The 13,898-nt window shown below is 36.9% G+C and overlaps 2 protein-coding genes across 8 annotated transcripts; one reads left to right on the forward strand and one right to left on the reverse strand.

Moving 5' to 3' along the window:
- The first annotated feature begins 1,471 nt into the window (after window positions 1-1,471).
- LOC107799289 (large ribosomal subunit protein cL37 alpha-like) lies at window positions 1,472-3,194 on the forward strand. Its single transcript, XM_016622378.2, has 2 exons — window positions 1,472-1,724; window positions 2,563-3,194. The coding sequence occupies exons 1-2, from the start codon at window positions 1,511-1,513 to the stop codon at window positions 2,901-2,903; spliced, it is 555 nt and encodes a 184-aa protein (XP_016477864.1). The 5' UTR covers window positions 1,472-1,510; the 3' UTR covers window positions 2,904-3,194.
- An 862-nt stretch (window positions 3,195-4,056) lies between these two features.
- LOC107799295 (alpha-L-arabinofuranosidase 1-like) lies at window positions 4,057-13,694 on the reverse strand. Of its 7 annotated transcripts, none has more exons than XM_016622387.2 (19): window positions 13,359-13,517; window positions 11,625-11,842; window positions 11,233-11,287; window positions 10,567-10,778; window positions 10,087-10,208; window positions 9,829-9,976; window positions 9,251-9,320; window positions 8,488-8,633; window positions 8,314-8,359; window positions 8,153-8,205; window positions 7,344-7,488; window positions 7,054-7,172; window positions 6,873-6,944; window positions 6,528-6,631; window positions 6,154-6,210; window positions 5,866-6,064; window positions 5,105-5,251; window positions 4,830-4,999; window positions 4,057-4,686 (listed from the first exon to the last, which is right to left on the reverse strand). In XM_016622387.2, exons 2-18 carry the CDS (start codon window positions 11,799-11,801, stop codon window positions 4,850-4,852), a joined length of 2,022 nt encoding a protein of 673 aa, XP_016477873.2. In that variant the 5' UTR covers window positions 11,802-11,842; window positions 13,359-13,517; the 3' UTR covers window positions 4,057-4,686; window positions 4,830-4,849. The 7 variants fall into 7 exon arrangements, with proteins under 7 accessions (XP_016477873.2, XP_075110401.1, XP_016477872.2 ...); XM_075254300.1 differs by adding an exon at window positions 12,246-12,383 and having other exon boundaries at window positions 4,681-4,999; window positions 13,359-13,507; XM_016622386.2 differs by adding an exon at window positions 12,126-12,383 and having other exon boundaries at window positions 4,681-4,999; window positions 13,359-13,507.
- Between the last annotated feature and the right edge of the window lie 204 nt (window positions 13,695-13,898).

Raw genomic sequence — 13,898 nt, forward strand, 5'->3', positions numbered from 1 at the left:
TAAACCCGTTAGTAATACATACCATCAATCGCATTTACTCTATGCAATTTATTAAACTTACAATTTACCAATTATATGGTACTAATATATCGGCTCATGTTGTTTTTTTTGAGCCGAGGGTCTCCTGGAAACAGTCTCTCTACCCTTCGGGGTAGGGGTAAGGTCTGCGTACATATTACCCTCCCAGACCCCACTTGTGAGATTATACTGGATCGTTGTTTGTTGTTGTTGTTGTTGAACTCTACAACACCCGAGCTTTTTAAAATAAAATAAAATAAACTATGGAAGGAAGGAAGGGTCGGGTTATTGGGTTGATGTGGATCTAGAAAGGGAATGGTTTATAAGTTGCATTGTCGGGAGGCGATGAGAGCATTTATCAATTTATAAATTGAATTAGCTGGAGCGAACTCCTAAACGCGTTGAATGCTTCTTATAAATTGCGTTTAGTCAATACGACTTATAAATCACAATTAGTCAATGTGAATTATAAACCACAGTTACTCATTGAGACTTATAAATCGTGATTCGTGAATGTGACTTCCACCTTCTTTGTATTGATTTTTGTGGGAAATCAGGTCGAAAGGAGCGAAGGGAAAGTGGCCGTCTTGACCGACCTACTTCCGAAATGTCCTTGCTTGGGTCAGTTCTTCGGGGGCACGTCTTTTGATAACTTGATCTAGGGTTACCTTTGTTAGAACTCATTTGGATATGTTTGTTTTAAGTGACTTTTAAGCCAAAATAACTTTTAAGCCATAAGTTAGAAATTCTAATTTTTGGCTTTTGATTTTTTTTGTCATTAAACGAGTGTTTAAAAGCACTTTTGTACTTTATCCAAACATTACAAAATAACTTAAAAGTTATTTTAGCTTAAAAGCACTTAAAACAAGCTAATCCAAACGTGCTCTTTGTCTTTTTGCTTTTTGATGGGTTATAATTTGGAGTTAACACTAAGCAGTCGTTTGGTAGGAGGTATTAGAAAAAATAATGCAAGCATTAGCTCTATGCATTACTAATACCTTGTTTGGTACCTTTTTTCAACTTGTGTATAACTAATACTTGTATTAGTTATATATCATACTTGACATTATCCTATGCATAAGTAATGCATAGAAAATGATGGCATTAGTAATAGCAAGGCTTTAATGCATGCATTAGCATGGTTAAAGACAAAATTGTCCTTAAAGTCCTTTAAAACTAGAGAATATGGAGGGCATTTTTGTAAGCAACTATTTTTAAAAAAAATTATGCAATGCATTATAATTTTAATATATCATACCAAACAATAGATAAGAAATAATATTTGCATAATTAATACTTGCATTACTAATACACATTATTCAGCACTATTATTATACATCCTACCAACGACCCCTAACAATTAAGACTGCCACTTATAAATCCCCAATCATTGAATGTGTCTTATAATTCTCAATGTTGAACGCGACTTATAAATTGCAATTATTGAACGTTGCTTATAAATAATGGTAGGTGTAAACTGTAAAACAAGTGAATGCGACTTATAAGTCGTAATCACTGCATGCGATTATCTGGGAGGAACGTTTTTCTTCTTATTCCAGCAAAAGCCCATTTTGCTCCAATGGTTATTCAGAAAAGAAATTCCAAAGCGGAAGAGATGGCCCTACTGTTCAATACCCCGCCTACTACTACTCCCTCCTCTCATGCATCCTCTAATTCTTCAACTTTTGCTGCTACTTCTTACCCATGTATGTTTCTATCAATCTTTAATTTCTCTGTGTGGTGATTTTTAGTTCTCAGTTGGTTCTAGAGAAAGTATTGTGAGATTCTAAATTCTAGGTGTTTTCTTCTGCTTGTGTTTTATTGAGTTCGCTACTACTCCCTTTCTTGAGCTTTTGAATTGAGTGTAGAAGAGGAGTTATTATGTTATTTTGCTCTTCTTTCTCTGAAATTTAGTTGTTTCCTAGCAAAGTTTGTAACTTTTGGATGAGTTACTGTATTTCGAGTCTTTACCTAAAGTATTCGTATTGTGTTTTTCTTTTTGTTGGGGGTTTGGGGGTTTGGGGGGGGGGGGGTGTTAGCTGATCAAGACCTATCCTTGGGTGGGGTGGGGTGGGTGGTGTGGGGTGAGGGGTAGCTGATCAAGACCTATCCTTTGTGAATGCTGCCACGCCCATGTCGGAGGATCCGACATACACCCGCAATATTTTCGGAGAGTCCGAGCAATATAGTGTTAATGTATCTTTTTTGTGATTGTAGTTGCTGTTTGTTCATCATTTATTAACATGAAATATTTGATCTTCATTATAATGCTTATGCAACTGTATTTTGCTCCTCCACGAATTAGTAGTTATATTTGATAATATGAATTTGGTAACTGGGGCTTTGGCTAAGTAGCTTAAGAACATTAGAGCAATGTTAAAATAAGGGCGTGATATTGAGGAGCTTGTTTTCTAGTAGTAATATATACTGGATCCACAAATATGAGAGAATGACATAAAGTTAAAGCCTGTTCACTATCTTCCTCTTTGCTGTTCATGTTATAAGCCATAAGAAGTTCTAACATTGTAATCCGTTCTGCATTAGTCTTCAGGTTTTGCAACGATCCCATTGCTTTGCAACCAAAGTCATATGTCAATTACTATATTCAAGCACCCTTTATTCTCAAAGGAAGAAGTGCCTTGATTGCTAAGGCAGCTACTGATATTGATAGCGCGGGTTCTGATAATACAGAGAGTGATGAAGAAAGCAAGCTTGTTGGTAACCTGCCATTGGAGTCTAAGCTTCAGCTGAAGCTTGAGCAGAAGATGAAGATGAAGTTGGCAAAGAATATCCGATTAAGAAGGAAGAAACTTGTTAGGAAGCGACGCTTAAGGAAGAAAGGGCGATGGCCACCTTCAAAGTTGAAAAAGAACAAGAATGTTTAGTCTTTACCTCAAGATGTTTGCAGGTTTCTGCTCTCTAGATTTCCTTCTATTATCGCAATTCACCTTTTTGTAGCCTTAAAATCATTTCAATTTGTTGATAGAGTTTTAAGGATTAAACCTTTTGTTCCAGATTAATTTCTTAATTTTTACAGTCTAGATGGTATTTATAGGGAAGGCTCTTTTATTCCTTTCGATGTTGATACCGGTGGTTCTCCATGGAAAGAATGCCTTGACATCTGGACAGTCACAACAATTAGTTGTTGCATTCTGTGCTATCTGAACTTTTCTTTGTTTGCGTTTGCTCACTTTCTTGAGTTCTTCTGGAGGCCAAGGCAGGGGATATAGATGTTTGCTTTAGAGGTTATCAAAGTGAAAACAATTCCCTTTGATATCATTGGTTTTGACATCAATTGGGTTGTTGCCTCTTGTTCGTATTTTTCCAGTGTTTAGGTTCTTGAATAAGAAATGCTAGCTGTAAACTTGTATCTCTGCTCTTTTATAAGTGATCCAATTTCACTCTTATCGCTAAATTAGAGGACAAAATTATATAGCTGTCCTTCAGTATCGCAAAGACCCTACTGACTCTACAGCATCGAAGTCATTTTGTACACCTCACAGGCCAGGAGATTGGTGCTAATTGACACCTTTAATGAACGAATGGAAAAATGGACTGGATTTGTATGATACATTTCAGTAGTTTGTGTATGTTTTGAGGAAGCTCTATGTTCTTTAAGTGGAGTTGGGAACTGAAACTACCATTTTGACAAGAGTCCCTAGACTGATGATAGGCTTGCTTGGTGGATTGACTCCAGAGTTCCAAATACAGTAGTTTGATATCTTACTTTAGGATATATCTTTACCTACATGTATTTGTTTGAAAGGAAAGTGGCATAGCGGTGTATTCTTGTATAGGTTAAGCTAAAAGTTGAGTTGCATAAGTTATCAACTAATCAAAGAATAATCAGAAAACAAACTTGTTTTTGGTAAGTAGTGATAAATACTGATATTGAAAATGAGGTCAGCTACTCATATATATACCAAGGCAAGCTAGGAGGGGAGAGAGGTATATCAAAGGTTTGGTTGTAATGACAAGATACCAAGGATTTTTTTTTTTTTTTTTTTTTGCAATCCGCTAGGCAAGCGCCTAGGGCTAGTTTTTTTTTATTTATTAATAAATGAAAATAAAAGTACAACAATTAGGAACAGTACAAATAAGGGGGACAATAGCACCGGTATTGTTACCTATATGCCTTGGCTATATAATCACTCCTCTGCGCCTCACATTGCGTTAAGATGACAGCCTAATGTAGAGGATTCATGGTGTAGCTGCCGGCAATGTCTCACGAGGGCATATAATCTCATAGCCGTGTGGATATTTTTCCAAAGGCATAGGACCAAGGCAACTCAAACCGGGTTAAACCTTACCTTACTAATCCTATTGACATACATCAGAATTTGCCAATTTTACTGTACATTTTGCCAGCAGATATAGCTAAGCAATTAAGAAACTATGTTTCCCCCTTATAACTTTCAACAACTCTTCATCCTGAAAAACAGCACTCGTGATCATTTATGCAGATAGGCTGCCAATATCACACCCTTTTGGGGTGCGGCCCTTCCCCGGACCCTGCATGAATGCGGGATACTTTGTGCACCAGGCTGCCTTTTTTGCCTGACAAAAGGGCACGAGTTGATAGAAAACAAAGATGCTCAGACGATCTTTTCTTATCAATCATTCATCTAGAAGTAGCAGAGACAGAATTGCACAATTGCTTCGTTTTATCTGAAAAGGATAGAGGTGCCAACTGTTTCAAAGAAGTTCTACAACAAACGCCTTAAAAGTGTAACAGAAAAGCGACTAAATGGAAACATCAAGAACTAAAGATACATGAAAATTAGATGAAAATGATATTATTCATTACTGACATTTTCAATGATGCATAGTTTTAGAATGAAGATTCAAGGCCAGAAGCAGTTGTTGTTGTCCTAATGCTGATGGATTTTCTTAACAAATCAAACGAAGTGAAAGAATACGGTGAAAGTACAACATCCATGTTCTCGCTAACTTGTTTGACCAAAGTTTCAACTGGTGACACCTGTAGATAATAAGATTATAAGATTTCAAGGAAAGCAGTCACCAAACTAAAGGGAATAAAACTCTGTTTTGATCAAGTCAAGTATGAAATGGAACATGTTTGTACCTTCTTAGGATCTTCAAAAGAATTCTCATCCATCACATTGGTAGATGTTAATGTAGTTTTTGTTGCCCCAAAGGACTGCAACGAGTTCTGCTCCAATCCACTGATAGAGATTTTAAGAGCAACTGTGCTGCTCCCAAAGTTCACAACCTGGAAATATTATCTTTGACAAATGAGTCGTGTGAAAAAAACGACAAATGAATCATGAAATAACAAATTTAGACTAGGTTGTGTAGCTGCAAAATGAACAACTTTTGATTGTAGCAAGTATGAATGAACTCAGACTGAACACCATATAAATCTATCCTCACTAAAGCAAACCAATGTATGATATTAGAATTCCAAGTACTTATAACCTATGAAATAAGAGTGGTCTTAGTTTGTTTGACACATATAGTTTGTTCACAGCAGAGTCGGATCCAGGATTTAATGTTTATAGGTTCCTGCAACGACTTTGAGTAAATTTTTAATAGTGACTAGGTTCACATTCAAATATTTAAAGATAATTAGTAAATTTTTCGAACACATTGACACTGTTGGGACAAAAGCTATGAGTTCACGTGAACCCGTAGGTTGCAAGGTGGATCCGCCCCTGGTTCACAGAGTGATACATGAAGTTTGAATATAGATAATGTAAGTCTTTAGAGGCGCTAATGATAACAGTCTATATGAAATTATACAACACTAGCTTACTTTTAGCAGTTCAAGAGAAGAAATTATCCAAACCCTTAAATAATCATCAATCAGATCGATAAATTCTCCACCTTTATTCTTAAGTACTCGTTGTCATCAATCTCATTTCGCCAGGTTATGGCAGATGCTATTAGTGAATCTGAAGAATTAGCTTGAAGTGTTGAACTTAGAAGAGTTGCGCCGTTTGACTCTTTGAAAAGGTGTTGCATCCAATAACTAGGGGTTCCATATGCCTGTGAAGAAGTGAAAACAATCGCATCTGCTTTCCACCTAAGTAAAAGAGCATTATTTTACAGAGATGATCCAATTTTGAAGAAAATGAGAAGAAGAAGAGTAAGAGCAGAAGAAATCAAACATACATCCAGTCATTGTTATTAGCGAATAGGGGTGCATAGCTTGCCATTTCAACTGCATCACTGCATGAGAATAAATAATAGGTTATCATCGAGCTAGTGGCAGAGGCAGGATCTCCACGAAGGGGGTTCAAAATTTTTTTTTTGTAACTAGTGGGAATTGAACCCATGACCTTATGTAGATTTTAAACCCCCTTGACCACTAAACTACACTTTTGGATTGTGTTAAGGGTGTTCAAAACTTAATATATAGAGATAAAAAACAGATTTTGCCTTATATATACAGTGTAATTTTTCGGCGAAGGGTGTTCGCCCCCCTAAATCCGCCCCTCGAGCATAGAAATCAGTAGTTGATATATATTCCCAAAAATGGCAGGTACCTGTTCTTTTCTACCCCAATGAGGAAACCAGCTTCAGCCAATGCTGCTAAAAGACTACCTTTTCCAGCATCATTTCCGTGCACAGCATACTCACTTATAAAAGCCTATAGAAATAAACACTATACATAAGCACCACTAACAACAACAGCAGCAACAAACCCAGTATAGCCCCACAAGTGGAGTTTTGGGAAGGGTAGTGTGTACGCAGACCTTACCCCTACCTAGAAGGTAGAAAGGTTGTTTCCTATAGACCAAGGAAAGATGAAGAGAAAGCAGTAGTAGAACTATACATAAGCACCATTTAAAACAAAATGCAGTAATCATCAAAGGAACACTTAACCCTACCTTCGGTCCATTGCGTGGTGCGTCATCGAAATGGTTGGCAAGAGAGAACACAGTACTTGCATTGTCATAAATCTAACCACAGAAACAACACAACATTAAAAGCTAGACATAAGGTAAACAAAGTTAGCTCCCACTGTACCTGCTTTGCGAAATATGGACTTAAACGACATCAAAATCTTACGTGAAAATCATATAAATCAGCTGGATGATCCAATGCTTTGGCAGAAGCATCACAGTTAGAGATTATCTTAATATCTGGGTAGGCTTCTTTGATTGCTGAATAGAACTTGAGGTAATTTCCTGAATCATATTACAAGGATTTCAGGTCTTGACTCAATCGTCAAAATTCTTGGGAGGCCATGAAACATGCGCGACTATAAAGTGATGTCCCAGCTACAAAGTTATAGGGCATACTATTCTTTATGTATATCATGAAAATGTGATCTGCTAAATACAGTAAGGTCTGCATACCTCGGTACTGTGTCTTATCACAATCCTCGTTTCCAATAGCAACATATCTCAAATCAAAGGGCTCTGGATGTCCCATTGCAGCTCGAATCGAACCCCATTTTGAGTCAGAACCACCTCTTGCAAATTCAAGACCATCTAAGATTTCCTGAACATCGACAACATATGCTTATAAAACATAAAAGAGTGCTCAATATGCAATATCCACATACTTTTTTCACATATGTGGGTCATGAGAAATTGAGTTTAAAGTCCATGAGTTGCTTCTAGACCTCTTTATGGTTTACAGTTGCTTCTGTTACAACCATTAAAACCCTTAAAGTTTGACTTTCACCTGTTACATAAATTGTTCAACTTAATGAAACACAGGCTGAGTAGCGCAACATTTCAATTCCAAGGATTATAGTCATCAAAAATGTGGTGAGATTTGGTAAAAAATAGAGATTTCAACAACAACAAAAAACCCAGTGAAATCTCACAAGTGGGGTCCGGGGAGGGTAATGTGTACGCTGACCTTACCCTACCTTATGAAGGTAGAGAGGTTCTTTCCGATAGACCCTTGGCTCAAGAGATTTCATGGCTGACAAAAGAGGAAACTAAAATGGAAAAAGAAAGATCATATTTAATTTAAAAAGTCTCATACCAATATGCCTCTATCTTTTAGTAAATCTTTGGGAGTCTTGATAAGTTGTATGTCTAGAACTTTTAGCATCAAATTGAACTTTATTATAGAATACATGCCTTTTAAGTTTTAAATCAGATTTTAGCAAGTAATGTCCATATCATTTGTATAAGAAAATTCGGAAACCTACTTGCACGAGAGGTAAGACATGGAAAGTGTCAACTTGATCATTGTGGCTGATTCCTGAGAATAATACACGTATAGAGAAGAAGAAAAAAAGCTAATTAATTGCATGAAGAAAACACAGAATAAAAGAAAAGAGTAGTGCATCTTAGAATGTGGAGGTGATACCGTTGTTGAAAACCCAGATTGGCAATGCATCCAAATCCTCTGCAAGCTGCAGAAAAAAAGGACTCGAGTTATCACATGCATAAGCATACCATATTCATGTTAAGAGTGTTCGTGTGTACTTGGCCAGGTTTTTAAGTCCATTTGAATCAAATTCAGGAGAGCACAGAACGTTACCTGAAGAAACTCGAAATGACCAAGCCCATCATCAGTCCAGTAATTCCACACATCACCTAAATGCCCAGGCCTCTCTTCCCATGGTCCAATAGTTTCTTTCCACCGGAATGCATTTCTTAACCAGCCGCCTTCAACAAAACAGCCTCCTGCAGACATATATGGTGATAAGTTTATCCACACTGAACAACATCATCAAATACCTCAACCTTGTAAATTAAGACACAGATGGAGTTAAAACACTTATACGATCACTAAATATTTTTGGGAAGTATGAAGTCGGAAGCATGAACTGTCCCAAATGACTGCACTACCAAATGACAGATAGACTCCTCAACTTCTCATAATTGTTTCATCATAGCATAGAAGATTTCTTTTATCGATAAGAAGAATTAGATTACTTGATCTCCAGTTGGCTTGAGCATAATCAACGGAAAGTATCCTTAGGGCATTGTAGATTTCTTATTTTCACGCATGTTAGCATAAGTTTTTTCATTAATGAATACATTTAACTTCATTATAGGAACACTGTGAGCATAATTTCCAGTTACATTCAATTACTTTAAGGAGTAACTGATCACTCGTGGCTTTTAAGGCATCCCTTTGAGTATCATTCCTTTTTATGATAATGTGTATAACAATATTCTTTCTCATCAAGAGGGAAGTGAGTACAGAAGCCTAAATAACTAAGAGGTAGAAAATACTAACTCTGAGTTAATTGCAAATAAACCATATAACGCCTTGCTCCATCAGCTGGTAATGTTACCTGGAAATCTGATGAATGCTGGTTTCAAGGCTTTAAGCATTCCAAAAAGGTCTTTCCGGAAGCCATGCCCCTGCACCAAGAAAATTGCCAAAATTACATTTATGACACGATTTGGGGAGCTTTGGCGTAACTGGTAAAGTTGCCACCATGTGACCAGGAGATCACGGGTTCGAGCTGTGAAAACAGCTTCTTGCAAAAATGTAGGGTAAGGCTGCGTACGATCGCCCCTTGTGGTCGGGCCTTTCCCTGGATCCTGCGCATAGCAGGAGCTTAGTGCACTGGGCTGCCTACATTTATGACACGAATACAACAACAAGAAAGCAAATAATTGAACCACAACATGCTCACTGACATAGAAGGATCAATTAAGTAATGGTATTTATAGCGAAAAACAAGGGCAACTAATAGTTGCAATAATTTGTAAATTTATTCAGGTTAAGTTGACAACTACTGGATGTTCTTGGTTAAATGGTTAGCACGCCTTCTAATTTTCTTAATTTAAACCTAATAAAATTCAACTCCTTAAAAGTTAAATCCTTCTCCGAAAAGTTAGCAATAAGTTCCTAAATATACATTACCTTGTACGTGTCCATAGGCATCAATGATACTTGATCAAACCATATAACACCCTTTGTAGCTGATCTCAGTTCGAGTCTTGAATTGGGATCTGTTCCTTCCGCTTCCAACAAAACCTCCACCTTTGTCCAATTTGATACATTTGCAGCTCTGCAAGAACATTAAAGAATGAACTGTAAGCAAGATCTGAACTTTGTTGAAACATTGGTATGAAAAATTGGAAAACATAGACAACTATATATGTGGCATATGATACTTACACTACGACAACAGTAGCCAGCTTCTTTAATCCATTTGAACCGGTTAAACCTACTGATAAATTAATAGACTCTTGTGAACGCACATAAAACACCAGTTTGTATCTCTTTCCCTGTTCAATATTCTGCATAAAAGCATAAAAATAAGAAAAACAAGCAACAAGGACACAACAAACTCATGAGTATATAAATATAGAACCGCTAAACTCTAATGGTCGTTACTTGGTTTTGTTTTATGGATCATAATCTGAATAAACCACCAAATCACAAAAAGCAAAGTAGCAATAGCACACCGAAAATCTAATTTACCATATAATTTTAGTGGAAATTAACATGAGAGACTTGAAAATACATATGAAGCAAGTTTGTTGTGCTTTTGCTATTTGCCAGAATAGTGAACATTTTTATGGTGAATATCTGCGAGAGGAACTTAGAGACCTGTAAAGAACATTAAGCCAAGATAAAGAAAAGATGGTAAAGTACCATGCCCCAGAATCCCGGGTTGTAGACACCAACTCCTCCATCTGGACAGAGTTTGGCACCTTTACTGTCACAAAGCACCTGTACTCGAAGTGCAACTTTATTCCGATCAAAGCATGATGAAAGCTCAGTTGATACGATCACAGAAGACTCATCGCCAATGATAGACCAAGGTTCAATGCTAGATGGAAAATTATGGTCTCCCGATTCAAAACCTGAAAGTGGTTTTTCAAGAAAACTAAAATTAAAATCAAAGATAAAAAGATTTAAGAGGCATTGCATATGAATATACATGGTAATACTCACAATTTTAAGGGCCTTATTGTTATACCCAACAAAGTCTTGTTATCAATCAAAAAGCAGAACTGTTGAACCATAGTACCATACTGGAACATATAAACTCTCCAATTTAACATTTCATGTACAAATATACTTCAAAGAAAAAGTAATTATGACGATGGAAGAGAGAAAAAATCATATATTAATGTGTCTGAGTTTCTATTTGACCAAGAGTAAATGTCATTGTCTTCATATTTTCCACCTATAAATCCTGCTCCTTTTTGTTTTAAAATGAAAGATAGGTATAAGCATTCACTCCAAGTGAAAACATGTCTTTATTCAATTTACAGGCTTTTCCTTTTCTAGATCAACCAAAAAACTGAAGCTCACCTCTGTTGCTGATAAGTTCAGCCCACAATCCACCAGCACCAGCATGATTGATCTCCTGAAACAAAATACCTAAGGTGTCATATATTATTCAATTGAAAGTATCTAATCATCACGGTAAATGCATCCCATTTGATTTTCCAAGAGTCTGGTAATAGTTTCCAACTTATGCCAATAAAATAAAGTAGGAAGGACTTCCAGCCAGATAGTTGGAGAAATGTGAATAGGTATTTCAGTTTATATTACTTTTTTGCCTTTTTTTCTTTCCGTAGTTCAAGAACTCTGAACCCTGAACCTTAAAAGTTAAAACAGGAGTAGCTTAATGCAATGCATGAAATAATTTTATTCCAAGGTACAATTTCATTAAGCGGAATGTTATAATTCCATAAACTCACCTCAAAGAATATTCCAAACAGAGTATCCGGCATTTTCCTCGCTGATGCTTCAGATGCATTTACTAACAGTAGCGCTGTTTCGTTTGCATCAATCCCACTTGCAGAGCATTGGTATTGGACGGATATTCCAAATAGAACTAAAAGGAGAATACAACAAAGGGAGCGGCTTGAATCCATATCCTTCTCACACCATTCAATGTTCCTGGAGCCTATTTAAGCTTTAACAAAGATGCTAATTCAGTTAGATTGTGATCAATCAAAAGAACAAAACTAGTAAGGTCATTAAATTTTGCAACGATCTGATGTTGTCGAGAGATAGGGCCACTAAGATGATAGTTCAAACAAATAACAATAAGTGTCAGCCTGTCACACTTTTCTGCTTGTTACGAACAGTATTAGTGGAAAAGAAAGAATACAACTGAAAAAACTCATAAATACAGATAAGAAAAAGATAGATTGTTTCAGTGTGGACAGAGTGGTAAGGCTAATTCACCAACTTACATAGCATCTTAAGTTACTAGTCAAGCGTTGACAGAAGGGCAGCTCGGTGCACTAAGCTACAGCTATGAGAGGGGTCCGGGGAAGGGCCGGACCACAAAGGTCTATTGGACGCAGCCTTACCCAGCATTTCTGAAGAGGCTGTTTCCACGGCTCGAACCCGTGACCTCCCGATCACATGGCAGCAGCTTTACCAATTACGCCAAGGCTCCCCTTCATAAAACCAGTAAGCTGTATTCATCAGGATGTCACTCCAGTAAGCTGTATTCATCAGGAGATATAAATCTATAATAGCTCAAAATCCAAAGAATCGGTAGCATATTCAAGTATCCAACTTACAAAGAGAGTTGTATTGGACAGATAACTAGTTAAATGTCTTGCTCTTTTAAGTAATTATTAGTATATCTTTTTACTAACTCTCACTTGTCCCTTTCCCAAAATCTCAAAAATCATAAGTGAGGACCAGTATGGCCTCGGACCATATTTAAAACTAGATAAAGGAAGAAAAGAATGGAAAAAAAAGAATAAAATAAGTCTTTCCCTTTTGACTCAAGTATCGACTCATCCAGTCAATGAAGATAGAAAAGCTTTAAATTTTCTTTACTTCTCACTTTTCCAGTAAAATCAACCAAATGAACGATGTGGTGCAGCGGATGGGCTGCTCTATCAGAGGTGTTGGATTCTAGCCCTGGGTATGGAAAAATCCTTGGTAGGGAGCGCTTTACCCCGAATGGAGCCCTACGGGGTGCGAATCCGGATATAGTCGGCCTCCAATGCGGGTACCGGTCACCGGGGGTGGGAAACCAAAAAAAAAAAAAAGACAAAGGAAAACTACTTTTCTTTCCCTTTCTCCTCCATTTCTCCTTTCTTCTCTTTATTTAAGTAAAATTTACAAGCTGAATTACAAGGAGAGACACAGGCAAAACACAAAACAAGCATTTGACTAGCCACAATTTGATAAAACAACTAAGTAGATGTCTGCTTGAGTAAAAGAAGGGGGTGAGGATTCGGGGCAACTACAAGATACCGACAAATTAATCAGTTAAGCAATATATTAAGCTAGAAAAACATCAAAAGACTGCGATATTACAATCAATTGACAAGAATTGCTGAATCCATGTGAGAAAGCAGCAAATATAATAATTTAAGTACTATTAATTGCAAGAAAACAATTACTGTATGTAATAAACACAAAAGGCAAAAACAACATTTGTTTCAAGCTCACTCATTTTTCACCTGGAAATGCCACAAACCCCACAATGCAGTCTTCTTGATTTAGTAATTTAGTGGGAAGAACACTCTTCTGGGGGGGGGGGGGATTTTTAGTTAGTTATGCAGTGATCTCACTCTTGTGCATGTGTGATTAAGTGTTATATGTACAGATTCAAGATTTCTGTATACATGCATTGTGTGTGTGTATATATATATATATAGATTGAAGTGGGGCATAACATATAAGAATTGTTGCTTGAAGTATGTAAACTATGGAGAGGCAGAAGAAACAAAGCAAGTCGTGACATCATTACCTTTGCTTTCACGTAAACAAGCATCTTTGTTCCCTTGTAGTGGCAAATGTTTTTTCAGGACTGACTAATGTCACCATTCCCTTGAGAGTACCTTTTCCATTGACCCCACAAGGGCCCCACACTCTGCAAATTGCTGATTATTTGATTATCTGTTTGCTAAAAATTTCTTGTTACACCCTCTCCGCCCTTATACATTTGTCTCGTACACTTCCTCGATTCACTTTTACTTGTCCATTATTGCTCACCCCTT

The sequence above is a fragment of the Nicotiana tabacum genome, chromosome 5, assembly GCF_000715075.1.
Source record: "Nicotiana tabacum cultivar K326 chromosome 5, ASM71507v2, whole genome shotgun sequence".
NCBI lineage: Eukaryota > Viridiplantae > Streptophyta > Magnoliopsida > Solanales > Solanaceae > Nicotiana > Nicotiana tabacum.

Coding starts and splice junctions, on each gene's coding strand:
- LOC107799289 (XM_016622378.2), top strand. CDS start 1,511: ATGCGACTTATAAGTCGTAATCACTGCATGCGATTATCTGGGAGGAAC. Junction 1,725..2,562: donor TGCTGCTACTTCTTACCCAT/GTATGTTTCTAT, acceptor GTTCTGCATTAG/TCTTCAGGTTTTGCAACGAT.
- LOC107799295 (XM_016622387.2), bottom strand. CDS start 11,801: ATGGATTCAAGCCGCTCCCTTTGTTGTATTCTCCTTTTAGTTCTATTT. Junction 8,206..8,313: donor AATCTGGGTTTTCAACAACG/GTATCACCTCCA, acceptor TATTATTCTCAG/GAATCAGCCACAATGATCAA. Junction 6,211..6,527: donor ATTGGGGTAGAAAAGAACAG/GTACCTGCCATT, acceptor ATTCTCATGCAG/TGATGCAGTTGAAATGGCAA.